Raw genomic sequence first — 14,281 nt, 5'->3', positions numbered from 1 at the left:
AATTAGTTATGCCTTGCCAGAAAGCAATTTCTTAAAAAAAAAAGTTACACAGTATGCCTAACTACTCCAAAGCAACTCTAAAACAGCCAATTTTGTCTAGTACATTCCACATGTGCAGTTTTACTCTGCCTGTTTACTCAGAAGCAAGTCCAGATGTTTTCAGTGGAGCTTACTCCCTACTATGTGTTCATATTTTATGTAAACCGCTTTTAGAGGTTTATATGATTCAGCAGTATACAAATGGGTTAAAAACTGCAGCCTTACTTTGTAGGTAACATGCATTCTACTCAGTTCTCCAGTGATAAAATTAGATAAACGTTTCTTGCATTACTAGTGAAGTGGATATGTCTGATATGTATGTACCAGGTCACTCAAACCTTGTGTTCTGTGTGTCATCTTAGAGTTGGATCCAGACTTGTCCTTCCATAAACATACAGACCCCTTCAATTTATGGAATGGACTGAGATCCAGCGGAAGTGGGTAGGGAGAGGTTCCTCTTTCCCTTTGTAGCTCTGCCACCTCACATGCTGCTAGGGGGGGGAGGGTATTGCAATTGAACATAGGGGGGGGGGACCGGGGTGGGGGGGGGAGGGAAGAAAATGTGAAAATCTCCTTCCCCTCCAGTGGGAGCAGAACTCCTTTCATAACAAGCCTAGATCGAGCCCAACAGGATTAGAAATGTTAATTTGTAATTATCTAGACTAACTGTTCTATAATGTATCTCTAGGAAACTACTGATGACATGGGCTTTGGAAGTGGCTGTCCTAATGAAAAAATCAGAGACATATGCACCACTGTTCTCCCTCCCATCTTTTCATAAGTTCTGCAAGGGACTCCTGGCAAACAGTAAGTGGTTTATTATTCCGCTTAGCATAAGAAATGGGTAAAGTCAAGTCCTTCCAATTCTGTTGTTCATGCTTTGGCTAAACCCATAGTCAACCATTTTTCCAGTCCAGCCTAAAATTCATTTGCTAAATGGCAAATTCCGGAGGTGTAGCCATCTTAGTCTGTTTTGGCAAAACCAGTAAAGACATCTTAAAGACTAATACATTTTATTATGCTTCGGTGCTTTGGTTAAGTTTTTAGGGTACCACACAGGAGTCTTGGTTAGTTAAATGCCCTTGCATGAAGTGACCCAAGCTGTAGAATTGACTGGGCATGGTAGTGAGAACTTGATGCTTCACATGGCTCTAAAAGGATAAGTAATCCGACAGTGCGTTGGATTATTGTGCTGTATGTAGAGCAATTAAATTTCTACATGAAGAAAAGGGGAACAAAAAATCCAATGAATTTCGGAACTCATGTCATGAGCCTAAGGGATCATGATGCTTTTTTTTTTAACTGTACACTCTCCTCCGAACTGCACAACAAACTTCACTTTGTTGCAGAAGCTGTTTGTGACATGGCATGAACATAAATTCTAAGAAGAAAATGTCAGCATGGGAAAATGTCAGCATGGATGACACTACATGACTCACACTCCGGAACGAAATTATGTTAATGATGCACATCATTACTTTTATTTTCAGTGGCTTTTATAGCTCCTGGTGTAATAGGCCTATACTGGAAATTCTATTAGCATTGGTGTGTGAAATTAAGGACAGGGAGTGACGTATAATATTTGATCTTGATTTTTAGAAAAACAAATAGAATTGTTGTTAGATCGTGTGAATTAAATATAGTGATAGCCTAAGTTACATGATTAAAAAAAATTAATACTGTCTCCTTTTTACCCAATACATAGCTCTTCTGGAAGATGTAAATATTTGTCTTCAGGCATGCAGCAGCCTCCATGCTTTGTCACCGTCTCTACCAGATGATCTGTTGCAGAGGTACGTTGTTAATTTTGTTTCCAGGACAAATAATAATGTTCAAATTTGTATGCAGTCCTTATTGTATTTATTTATCTGATGCAGATGTGTTGATGTATGCCGTGTTCAGCTAGTCCACAGCGGGGCTCGTATAAGGCAAGCTTTTGGAAAACTGTTGAAGTCTATTCCTTTAGATGTAGTACTAAGGTAAGTGTGTATGCATTGAATTTTTGGAACGAGGGTACTGGGTGTGTTAATCTAGTTTTAGTTAGATCTATATTGTAGTCTCTACTTGTAGCTACTTGTGAACGGAGAAAGTAGGGACAAGTGCACCAAGGGTGAAAGCGTCACAAAAAGTAATGAGTTTCTGTACGTCAATAGCAACTACACACACGCTAACAACAAATCTTCTAACTTCACACACACTTTTGGCTTCCAATTCACCTTATTGTGCTTTCTACATATTCTTTGCCTATACGTACTTCCTGTTATATCTATTGCATATATATTGTATACTGTTCTTTTTTTTTGTCTATGCTGTTTTATGTAAACTGTTTTGCAATTAATTTTTTAAAAAACAACAACAAAAAGTAATGAGTTTCTGTATTTGCAGTAACAACCAACACACAGAAATACAAGAAATCTCTCTGGCTATAAGAAGTCATATGAGCAAAGCTCCAAGCAATACATTTCACCCACAAGACTTTTCTGATATCATTAGTTTCATCTTGTATGGGAGTTCTCACAGAACCGGGTAAGTCCGTGTTTGTATTATAAAGGATAAGTATTTTTTAAGATATTTGTATTTTTTTCTGTTGAAAAAAAGATCTGTGTTTTGCTTCCAGCAACCCAGCTGCCAAGAGATTTGTAAATTTGTCTCTACGTTAAGTAATCCACCAACCAGTTTATTGCACAATATCTATTGCTTCAATAGATTTGCATTCACAATTCGTTTGCTTAGCTGCTTTTAATTTTCTTTAGAACTAAATCCATGTTGAAGACACCTAAATGACTGGTCCTTTAGTATGGTGTAGAAGACAGCTTTTAATGTTGGATGTATGCATTCACCTTTTAAGCAAAATCTTGATAGCAGGAGACATCTAACAGTGTCTGTCTGCTCATGCAATGGGGCTTCCCTCTCCACCCAAGCACTTCCCCCCAAGGCAGTTGGAGGGCCCCCCAGAGAGCAGATTTGGAGGAGGAGGAGGAAGAGAGGAAGGAAAAGTCCAATTGCATTAGTGGGCATCTGCTCCTTGGATGTCACCCATTTATTTTTTTTATATGACAATAATCATTCAGGAAAAGCAGCTTCATCATAGAGACTATCGCTGCTGTACCATGTGTCTTGCATACTCCTTCTCCCTTGGGTCCAAGTGGATATACATAAATGCAAATATTATGAGTTACATGTTTGTCTTAATACCTGATTTTATTTCAGGAAAGAAAGCTGGCTTGAAAGGTTATTTTACAGTTGCCAGAGACTGGATAAACGTGACCAATCAAATATTCCCCGCAATTTATTGAAAACTGAGGCTGTTCTTTGGCAGTGGGCTATCTGGGAAGCAGCACAATTTACTGTCCTTTCAAAGTTAAGGACTCCACTAGGCAGAGCTCAAGATACATTCCAAACAATTGAAGGTAATCTTAAAGAGCTTGTATATTTTTTGGAAGATTTTTTTTAAAGTTTTAAAATCGTGATATAGCATTTCTTCCATTAAAAAGTTAAAATGTATTTGGAGAAAAAGTGTTGATTTGTGTTTAGCTGCATATTGTCATTTTGGTTCTGTAGGTGACTTTCATTAATTTGAATGTTCATTGAATTGAGATTGAATGTCACAACATATTTGCATCAATTATGGTGTTAATTAAAATGTTTGATGTAGGTTATTTGTGATGCTTTCTTGAAGAGTTATTCTCAGGTTGGCATGGGGTGAGTTGTGTCCTGTGATTCTCCCCAGTGTTCTTTGGAAATGGCTTAGAGGCTTTCAGTAAGCAGTACAGTTCATAAATGTTGTTGAATGGAAAAAAGCAAGAACATGTGATTGAGCCGTTGGAAGGACACCTTTTCCCTCCGGTTCTGCTTTTGTCTAAAGCAGACAAGGTCTTCCTTTCTCAACTTTCTCTGTTCCTTTCTTTTCCTTTCTATATTTTTTCAAACCTCTTCGTTCCATTAAGATTCTGTTTATCTTAGTTGTGCCTCCTGTTTTCTTAGAAAAAGAATATATATTTCCCCTAATCCTTACCTGTGCTTTCCCTTGCTTATTCCTTCACTGCTGGGCCTTACTCCAACTGAAAAGAAGTCTTCCAAACCTAAAAAAACTCAGTAGGCCACCAGTGCCTGGTGATCCTCACTGATTATTCTGAAACATCTCCTAGTCTTCACAGACAGTGCCATGATGAAAGTCCATTAGAATGGACAGAACCAGGTCCTTCTAACACAGAACCTGAGCACTCCTTTTCTGAGCTGAGAAGTATTTTCTCTTGCTGACGTTCCAGCAAATTAAGGATGGGCTCAACTGCACAGCAGGCTTCCAGAGCAGAGCTTGGTTCCAGCTGTGAAAGTGGGTCCTCAGCAGCTCCACCTTTAAGCTACTTCAGTCGACCATGGACTCACCCTCCTAGACCTCTTCACCACGCTGGTCAGTGTGGAGCCTCTGTCTCCCCCTGCCCCCAGTTTCAGATTTCAGAGCAGAGGCTATAGATTCCCTTACAGCTCCTTGGCACCAGGGTGGTCTGTTCAATTTTATTTCAATCCTTCTCCTGTCTAGAGTTCCTGAGTGGCCCAAGTCCTCCTTATTGCACTTCCCCAACCCTATCACTTTGGTTTCTGGACCTCCTCCACTTAGACTTGTGGTTCCTGCTGCTCAGACTGAGTATTATCTCCTGGGGACCAATACTGCCTGGGTCGACCTAGCCATATGGACATTGAGTGGAGCTACCTCATCAGCTCACCTCATTACCTCACCATCCTTGCATTTCATAGGCTGTCCTCTGAATCTATGAGGCTGCTTGAATAGCCTTTTGCAGATGAGCAAGGAGAAAAAAGCATTGTTGCCCTGTGTCCTGGCATTAAAGGACTTGTATACTTCCATCAAGTTGGTCTCGACCAAGGCCTCTTACCAGATGCCCTTATATACCAAACTAGTACCCTCTCCTATGTCTTAACAATGATCTAATGGCAAACCCCCCTGTTTGCATCCACATGTACAGCACTTCTAGGGTGGAGGGGGGTCACTAATGAGACCTCTGAGTGGTGTATCACTTTCTAGCATGGCATCTCAACACCATTCTTCAGGCCGTGTCCTATTCACCCTATCTCAGTGCATTCTTGTCTTCAAATACACATTTTCCAGGAGGACAGCATTGGACTGACCCTTCATTTGTACCTAAAGTGAACAATGCAGAGTGTTGGTGCTGACCTTTAAAGCCATAAACGGCCTTGGCCCAGTATACCTGAAGGAGCGTCTCCACCCCCATCGCTTAGCCCGGACACTCAAGTCCTCCTCAGAAGGTCTTCTGGTGGTTCCCTCACTGCAAAAAGTGAAGTTACAGGGAACCAGGCAGAGGGCCTTCTCAGTAGTGGCACCCTCCTCTTCAGATGTCAAGGAGACAAAGAATTACACAACTTTTAGAAGACATCTGGAGGCAGCCCTGTATTGAGAGATTTTTAACTTGATGTTTTGATTAAATTTTTAGATATACTGTAAGCCGCCCAGAGTGGCTAGGGAAACCCAGCCAAATGGGTGGGGTATAAATAATAAAATTATTATTATATTATTATTAGGTCTTGCCCTCGTTTTGTCTAGATGTGTCCTACGGAACATCCTGCCTAGCTGGAATGACCACCTTTTATAAAATCTGTTCCCCACTGTTGGTTATGATTTTTTTGGTAGATTGTACCATTGTCTAAATGTATCTCATGCCAACCTGAGAAGGGAACATTGCTTGCTTACTGTGAATGGGTCTTCTAGGTTGGCATAGTGATACATCCACAGCAGCACTTTGGGAGGTTAGGGGTGTTTCCAGTGGCTGTTTCGTATTGACTCATTTCCCACCTCTTCACTCTAGTCTATTTCATTTTCCTCACTCAGATACATGCCCTTCTCGGTCCCCAACCTGATTTCCATCCCCTTGTAGGGAAAGGGATTGTGGGGATTATGTTTTCTTGTTCTCTGTAGTCTGAACTTTCTCCATTTAGTTTGGCCACAGATGGAACTGGAGGAGGACCCAGAGGGAGACCTCCAACAGTTCAATCAATCACATGTCCTTGCCTTAAGCGAATTATAGGGCACAACCCATCTCATGAATGTATCCATATGCCAACCTGGAAGGTCCATTCATGGTAAGTGATCAGAGCTCCTTTTTGGAAATCATAGTTTTGGTTTGAAAACATCATTTTCATATCCTGTACCTTGAAATGTTCTGAATGGATGTTTCCAGGCATCATTAGAAGTCTTGCAGCCCACACCTTAAACCCAGAACAAGATGTCAGCCAGTGGACTACAGCAGACAATGATGAAGGTCATAGTAGTAACCAGCTGAGACTGGTTCTGCTTCTGCAGTACTTGGAGAATTTGGAGAAACTGATGTACAATGCCTATGAAGGATGTGCTAATGCACTCACATCTCCACCCAAGGTTTGTGTTCAGTAACATAATTGCAGTACCTTGCACTGGGTCTTCAGATTGTTGTGGAACATATCCATAGACCTTGTTTGGATGTAACAGTAAACTGTGGTTTAGCACTATGTGAATGAGCCAGCCTTCTTTGCAGCCTACGTGTTCTCTTTGGGTTCCTGTTTGAATTGTAACCTGTAATGCACAAGTACTGTGTTCTGAACCACAGGCCCAAAAGAAGGCTCATGGGAGTGGTTGGGTGCAGGGATACCAAAGAAGGATGTCAAAACCAGAGTGATCAGTTCTAATGCTTTATTAAGCAAGATGTAGACTTACAGCAAAGCAGCCTACAAGATCTCCTAGCCTTTACAAGATGTGTAACGGATGCTGCAACAAGGAGATGACTTGTATGCACCCATGCAAATGTACATACATTATTTATATACAAAGCAGCATATGTCACTTTGACCAGAACTGCTCATCGCTTCACCTGAGCAGATGAAGGCATAGGTGGCAGATACCTGTCTTACAGATAGTTCCCCTTTCTGTGCTCAGAGCCGAGCATCCCAAGCCCAGGTGTAGCTTTCCCAAACATTTCTCATTAAAGAACATCATATGTAGCAGCAGTGCTTCATAGCAGCTGTACAGTTCTTAAGTAAATTGGAGTTGATGTGTTTACTTGAAACTGTACTTTGGTGGGAAGGAGGCATCCAGGCTTGGTTATCTTCTAGGACTGTCCAGTGTACAGACAAGGATTCTGTGACTTGATCTTTGTATGCTAGGTGTGCCTTTCACTGGTTCTTCCCCAGTTTCTTCCCTGCTTTTCCCAGGAACAAAACACATCCTCTTGCAGCTTGTCAGTTGCTTCTTACTCTACCTTTTGCAACTGTCTTTAAATCCTTGAATTACTAGGATGATGGCTGTTGCAGCTGTATCAAATAGATATAAACATTTAATTTTTCTAATAATTCTGGGTGGTATCAAACTAATATCTGCTCAGAATAGACCCATTGAAATAAATTGAATGATTATTAAGGCCTGCTAATTTCACTATGAGACTTGAAAAATTGATAAGACTTGATGCAAATAATTTTTCAGAGTGCGGAAGAAATACTGTAAAAACAAGTTGTTTTTTTCTCTCTGTTTCTGCTTATGAAGGTTATCAGGACATTCTTCTATACCAATCGCCAGACTTGCCAAGATTGGTTAACTCGAATTAGACTTTCCATCATGAGGGTTGGATTGTTGGCTGGACAGCCAGCCGTGACTGTAAGGCATGGCTTTGATTTACTGACAGAAATGAAGGCCAATAATATCTCTCAGGTACTGCATTTACATATAATTTCCTCCATAATATTATTGTGTCTTGAGTAAACAAGGGTGAGGATGCGGGTGGCGCTGTGGTCTAAACCACAGAGCCCAGGGCTTGCCGATCAGAAGGCCGGCGGTTTGAATCCCCGTGACTGGACCTAACGGTCAGGGGTACCTTTACTTTTACCTTTACCTTTAAACAAGGGAGGCTTTAATTCATGGCAAATAGATCTCTTGCAATGATAAATAATGATCCATCAAAGGAAACCCACACATTCTAATAAATCCAAGTAGTTGTACATGTCTTGGCTCCAGAGAAAAATAATTTGTCATTCTTGAATTACAGCTGATTGACTCCATTTTAAGCGATGCTTGTAATGGGTTACTGCAATGGGAAATGTTACGATTGCCCTTCAGATTGTTGTAAGAGTATACACAGACATGTAAATGAGTTTAAAAGGACTTTGTGGGTTGGTGTAATCTTGTTTCACTCTACCCTATAAATTGAAGTCTCTTTGTTTTCTCCATCCCAATATTAGGGGAATGAATTGGAAGTAACAATCATGATGGTGGTGGAAGCACTCTGTGAGCTTCATTGCCCTGAAGCAATCCAAGGAATAGCTGTCTGGTCATCTGCTGTAGTTGGGAGGAGTCTTGCTTGGATTAATTCCGTAGCCCAGCAAGCAGAAGGACGGTAAGTTAGTCCAAACATACAACCTACCTGAGAGTATATGTATGTATTTTATATTTAAGTGAAATGGTATTAACTGCCCCCCCCCCCCCGCAGTCCTGCAGTTGGGTTCTGTGCTTGTACAGAACATTTACAGAACCTGCTAGAAAGCTCTGGTCAGTAAGATCATTTTCCCATCCCTCACTTCATACAGAAATATTTGCTCTCCCCCACATTTTTTTCTGGGGGAATGTTTTCCCTAAACATTTTGTGAATCTTTGTACTTTTGTTACTTTTGTCCATTTACTGTACAGTGGAACCTCGTGTTACGTACCGTCCTCCTTACGAATGCTTCGGGTTACGAGCTCCGCTAACCCGGAAGTAGATGCTCCCGGTTGCGAACTTTGCCCCAGGATGTGAGCAGAAGTCGCGCTCCGGCTGTGCGGCAGCAGCGGGAGGCACCATTAGCGAAAGCGCGCCTCATGTTAAGAACGGTTTCCGGTTACGAATGGACCTCTGGAACGAATTAAGTTCGTAACCGGAGGTACCACTGCATTTATTTTCCCCAATTTGAACTATAAAATGCTAATTTTCTTGAGTCAAAATGAGAATACCCCTAAACATTTTTTTTAGAAAAAAAGCACTGTGTATATTAATTAAGAATCTGGTGCTTCAGTAACTCCAGTATGTTTATGAACACAATTCAAAGTGCTGGTGTTTTACTTCTGAAAAGCCTGTGTGGCTTGGGACCTGCGTACATGAAGGAACATATTCTACCACATCAACTTGCGTGTGTAATAAGATCATCTGCCAAGAACCTTCTCTGGGTTGCACCTGCAGGAAAAGTCAAGAGGCTTAAGAGATATAAACAAGATATCTTCTTGCATTGCTTCTGCTTTTCCAAGCCTGGCAACAGATCAGAGCAAGAGGAGGGGGAGAGGCTGGTCATACAAAGATGAAATCATCCTTACACACCTCTCAGATACCCTTCTGTCTCTTTGCCTTTTCTGCCAGAGAATCCCAGCTTGGAAAGTAGGAAGTTGCTGCTGCCGTTGCCACACTTCCTTGCTTGTTTTCATTGTCAGGAGGGGGGCATAGGAGTCTTCTGTCCCAATCTTAGTGGCACTGACGGAGAGACAGAATTATCTGTGAGCATTATCCTAGTTTCATAAATCTGTCTCCCTTTGCTCTGAAGAAGACACCCAGAAGTATAGGGAAAATGAGAACAGGGAGGGAATACTTAATTCTGCCATCCACCTGTATGCTTTTTCATTGAAACAACAGCAAAAGCATTTTAGTGAGGGATGCAGTATCTGTATAAACAGAAATGATACCTAACAGCTGACACTAAATCTTTTTAAGGTATGAAAAAGCTGCTGTTGAGTACCAGGAACATATTTGTGCCATGACAGGAGTGGATTGCTGTGTCACAGGATTTGATAAATCTGTTCTGAAGTTGGCCAATTCCAACAGTGGCAATAATGCCAGCCCCAGACACTCTGTAAATGGTAAGTATTACTGGAGGTAGATTGTATTGATTTGAATATGAGATAGTCACCTGTTGGCCTGAGTCTGTCCTTCCTCCGCCTCCAAATGTACCCCACTGCCGACTGAGTGAGGTGTGAAACAATCCTAAATCTTTACTTTCATAGGGGATTCGAGGAAAACAGTACTGTCTAAACCAAGTGACTCTTCACCTGAAGTCATAAATTACCTGGGTAACAAAGCTTGCGAATGCTACATCTCCATTGCTGATTGGTCTGCTGTGCAAGAATGGCAGAATGCTGTCCACGACCTGAAAAAAAACACAAGCAGTGCCTCAGTCAGTTTAAAAGCAGATTTCAACTATATCAAGTAAGTACCATTGACTTCTACAATAGCAAACTGTCATACTAATACATGTCAGCCTGGTAAATGGTGTAGAATAGGAAAAATGGGAAGCGAGAAGTGCAAGATTTTCAAAGTTCAGGTAAAAACAGATCACAGCTTTATTTAATTAGAAGACCAGATATTTGGACAATTTCAAAGCAGGAGCCAGTGCAGGCAGCCCGAGAGAGAAACACAGACTGACTGACTGACCCACATGCAGCTTGCCCAGTCCTGGGAGGAAGATGGTAGGAAGATGCTGTTTATGCCTCTGTTCTTTGATCTGACATTGTAGACTGTGTAGACTGTCAAAAATTGGAAATTTCTCTGGAATTGGAGTGAGCAAAACATAGGATCTGCTGGTAGATTAAATATTAAATTTATCTGGCTTTCCCTGTTCTGATTTAGAATGGTCATAAGATAAAATATGAAAATGTATTAAAACTTCATTGCAGGTCTCTAAGCAGTTTTGGATCTGGGGAGCTGGAAAAATGTACAGAACAGCTAGAATTGCTTCCAGGGGAAGACATCAACCTGCTTATTGGAGGAGCCAAAGAAAAAATAGGTATAAGTTGAGCACTAATAGATACATGAAGATTCTCAAGTTCTTTAAGCCTCGGAACTCTGTGTTTTAATTTCCATGCTTGTACATGGGTGATGTTACTTCTATGTTTTGTTGGTGGGAGGGGAGAAACAGAAAGAAAGAGAATATCTGCCAGCAACTACTGATAAATCTGTATGTATTGTCAACCTTTGCAGATATGAAGAAGCTTCTTCCCAACATGCTATCTCCTGATCCAAGAGAACTTCAGAAAGCAATTGAGGTTCAATTATTGAGAAGCTCGATATGTTTGGCAACAGCTATTAACCATATTGAACAGGAACAAAAATGGCAACCCGTTACTGAGTGAGTCTTTCAAAATGCTAATGCAGCACTTCCAAAAATTAGAATAGCGCACAGGAGTTTTCTATAGGCTCTCCTCCCCAGGCAACTGCAGTCCCAGGCTGAGTTGTATTAAAAGATATATAAAATGACAGAATCTAAAATCAAGTGCGGTATTACAAAAGGTGCAGCAGCAATATATCAAAATGGGGTGGTCGGAGTAGTAGTAGTACTAATAGTAGTAGTAATAATAGTAGTAATCATCATCATCATCATCATCATCATAGCAGCACAGTGGTACCTCGGGTTAAGAACTTAATTCGTTTTGGAGGTGCGTTCTTAGCCGGAGGTACCACTCTAGCTAATGGGGCCTCCCATTGCTGCCATGCTGCCGGAGCACAATTTCTGTTCTCATCTTGAAGCAAAGTTCTTAACCCGAGGTACTCTTTCTGGGTTAGCGGAGTCTGTAACCTGAAGCATCTGTAACCCGAGGTACCACTGTAGTAGTAGTAGTAGTAGTAGTAGTAGTAGTAGTAGTAGTAATAATAATAATAATAATAATAATAATAATAAATTTCTTATCCCCCACCCCTTTGATTGGGTTGCCCCAGTCACTCCAGGGAGAAGAGGGGAGGGAAGAGAAGCATCATACTTTAAAATCTTCCCAAAACAGGGCTTCCTTCAAACCTCTATGAAAAATTATATTGTTTGACATCTGCTGGGAGGGCATTCCAAGTGTGGGTTGACTGCCGAAAAGGCCTTCTGCCTGGTTCCCTGTAATTTCACTTCTTGCAGTGAGGGAAGCGCCAGAAGGCCCTCAGAGCTGGACCTTAGAATTAAGTAAAACATCTCACCCTACCCCCTCCAAAAGCTTGCACAACAAAGTGCTGATGGAAGATGTACGATAACGGTGCAGGATGTACCTCTGAGGGGAGAGCATAATTAGCACTGCCTACTGTGTTAAGAAAATGGGGCTTATTTATATCTGACTGGAATGTTAATGCTCAAGATAGAACTTCACACCTTGTTCTCACTTTCATAATTTAAAATACAGAGCATTGCATAATGATTTGTACATACATTTATTTTGTGAAGTATAACTGCTTTAATAATTCTTATCTCATGCAATCTTTATTTCAGGAATCTTGTGAAATACTTGAAACAGACTTCACGAATTGCCATTGGGCCTTTAAGACTTGCTACTCTGACAGTGTCTCAGTCTTTGCCAGTACTGAGTACCTTGCAGCTGTACTGTTCATCTGCTTTGGAAAATACAGTGTCAAATAAGCTTTCTTCAGAGGTATTTTTCTTTTGCATAACCCAAGCATTTGGTAAATTCACAGGTTTATGTGCATCGACACACACATTCATGTGTGGATTGCCCTGCTATACTGTATATATTGGCACATTGAGGGGAGAAATTTCATCAGCTAGTGGCTCCACATCAGCTGATGTGGAACAGGACCAAAACTGTCAGCAGTAATACTTTCAGAGGGAATACCAACTTTCTGCCCCTATGCTGGTGTAAATTACACAAAGCCTGATGTTAGCATTGTGATTTGTGTTACTGCCTATTAGTGCTGTCGTGAATGGCCACTGTGCTTATCTTGTGTACATTCCACATTAACTGATAAGGCACATGAACTGTGGCATCTGGATGAAACATATAAAGTTGTATCCATCTAAATTATACTCAAGAGGAAACCCACTGAAATTAATGAGCCTAAGTTGTTCATGTATATTAATTTCAGTGGATCTGCTGTTGAGTCGGACTAACATTTGATGCAACACAAAAATTTAGTTCAAAGAACCTGTGTAGGAATGTTTTTATTAGAAGAGTAAGGGAAAACCAGAGCTTTTTAGGCAGCTTAAAGCCCTATCAAGCACTCAACTTTTATGCTTTTTACAGGATTGTCTCATTCCTCTCTTCAGTGAAGCATTGCGTTCATGCAAGCAACATGATGTTAGGCCATGGATGCATGCCTTAAGATATACCATGTACCAGAATCAGTTGCTGGAGAAACTTAAAGGTATAGACATTAAAGACATCTGTGTTCTGTAGGGTTAATTTGCCTCCAATTTGTGTTATTGCTCATTGCCTATGATATTACCTGTTTTGACTTACCTGCCAATTTCAGTATGTGCATGTTCCTCTGACTACAGTGAAGTATCAACTAATTCAGAATAGCAGGTTTCATCAGAACTACTTTTGGGATTATATTAGCAAAAGATTTCAGATCTTTTCACATTAAAGTAAAATGTAAAAAAAAAAATAGTCTATGGCAATACTATTTAAAGATAAGGAACTTTAAAAAGACTTTTCTGGACAATTTTGGCTTATCATCATAATCATCATCATTCCACACCAGTGGACCATCTTAATGTACAGTGGTGCCTCGCAAGACGAAATTAATCCGTTCCGCGAGTCTTGCGGTTTTTTCGTCTTGCGAAGCACGGCTATTAGCGGCACTTAGCGGCTATTAGCGGCTTAGCGGCTATTAACGGCTTAGCGGCTTTAAGAAAAAGGAAACAAACTCGCAAGACGTTTTGACTTGCGAAGCAAGCCCATAGGGAAATTTGTCTTGCGGAACGACTCAAAAAATGGAAAACTCTTTCGTCTTGCAAGGCATTCGTCTTGCGAGGCATTCGTCTTGCGAGATACCACTGTATAGCTGTGTAGCAGAATTTACGAAAGCAGCTTCCAAACTCATACTAAATATACATATAAGATTGACGACATTTCATTCACAATAAATATCCATTACATACAAAGCCCATACAGTATTCAGTATATAAGTTTAAACAGTTTATTTGATTCAGAGGACATTTCTGGCTTTATATGTACTTTCAGAGCAAAGTATTCCAGTCAGAAGTCATTTAATGGAACTGGGACTGACTGCTGCAAGATTTGCTAGAAAACGTGGGAATGTTGCTTTGGCAACACGGTTGCTTGCTCAATGCAGTGAAGTTCAGCTTGGAAAAACCACAATGGCTCAAGATTTAGTCCAGCACTTTAAAAAACTCTCAACACCAATTCAGATGGATGAGAAATGGGGTCCTGAGCTTGAAATTGAAAAAACCAAATTGTTATACACAGCAGGTAAGTCTCATTTATATGTTTGTA

At 40.8% G+C, this 14,281-nt stretch overlaps 1 protein-coding gene across 1 annotated transcript in view; it reads left to right on the top strand.

Moving 5' to 3' along the window:
• The window catches only part of SMG1 (SMG1 nonsense mediated mRNA decay associated PI3K related kinase), a 75,675-nt gene that overhangs the window by 25,413 nt on the left and 35,981 nt on the right, over positions 1 to 14,281 (top strand). The window contains exons 16-30 of the mRNA XM_081169304.1: positions 728 to 846; positions 1,745 to 1,832; positions 1,917 to 2,018; positions 2,425 to 2,565; positions 3,250 to 3,449; positions 6,252 to 6,448; positions 7,586 to 7,750; positions 8,278 to 8,432; positions 9,771 to 9,916; positions 10,061 to 10,262; positions 10,730 to 10,839; positions 11,034 to 11,181; positions 12,298 to 12,457; positions 13,067 to 13,187; positions 14,009 to 14,257. Coding sequence (XP_081025430.1) covers positions 728 to 846; positions 1,745 to 1,832; positions 1,917 to 2,018; positions 2,425 to 2,565; positions 3,250 to 3,449; positions 6,252 to 6,448; positions 7,586 to 7,750; positions 8,278 to 8,432; positions 9,771 to 9,916; positions 10,061 to 10,262; positions 10,730 to 10,839; positions 11,034 to 11,181; positions 12,298 to 12,457; positions 13,067 to 13,187; positions 14,009 to 14,257 — 2,303 coding nt within the window. The remainder of the gene's footprint in view (positions 1 to 727; positions 847 to 1,744; positions 1,833 to 1,916; positions 2,019 to 2,424; positions 2,566 to 3,249; positions 3,450 to 6,251; positions 6,449 to 7,585; positions 7,751 to 8,277; positions 8,433 to 9,770; positions 9,917 to 10,060; positions 10,263 to 10,729; positions 10,840 to 11,033; positions 11,182 to 12,297; positions 12,458 to 13,066; positions 13,188 to 14,008; positions 14,258 to 14,281) is intronic.

Source organism: Podarcis bocagei, assembly GCF_964188305.1.
Source record: "Podarcis bocagei genome assembly, chromosome: 14".
Lineage (NCBI taxonomy): Eukaryota > Metazoa > Chordata > Lepidosauria > Squamata > Lacertidae > Podarcis > Podarcis bocagei.
This window is presented reverse-complemented; position numbering and strand designations above follow the sequence as displayed.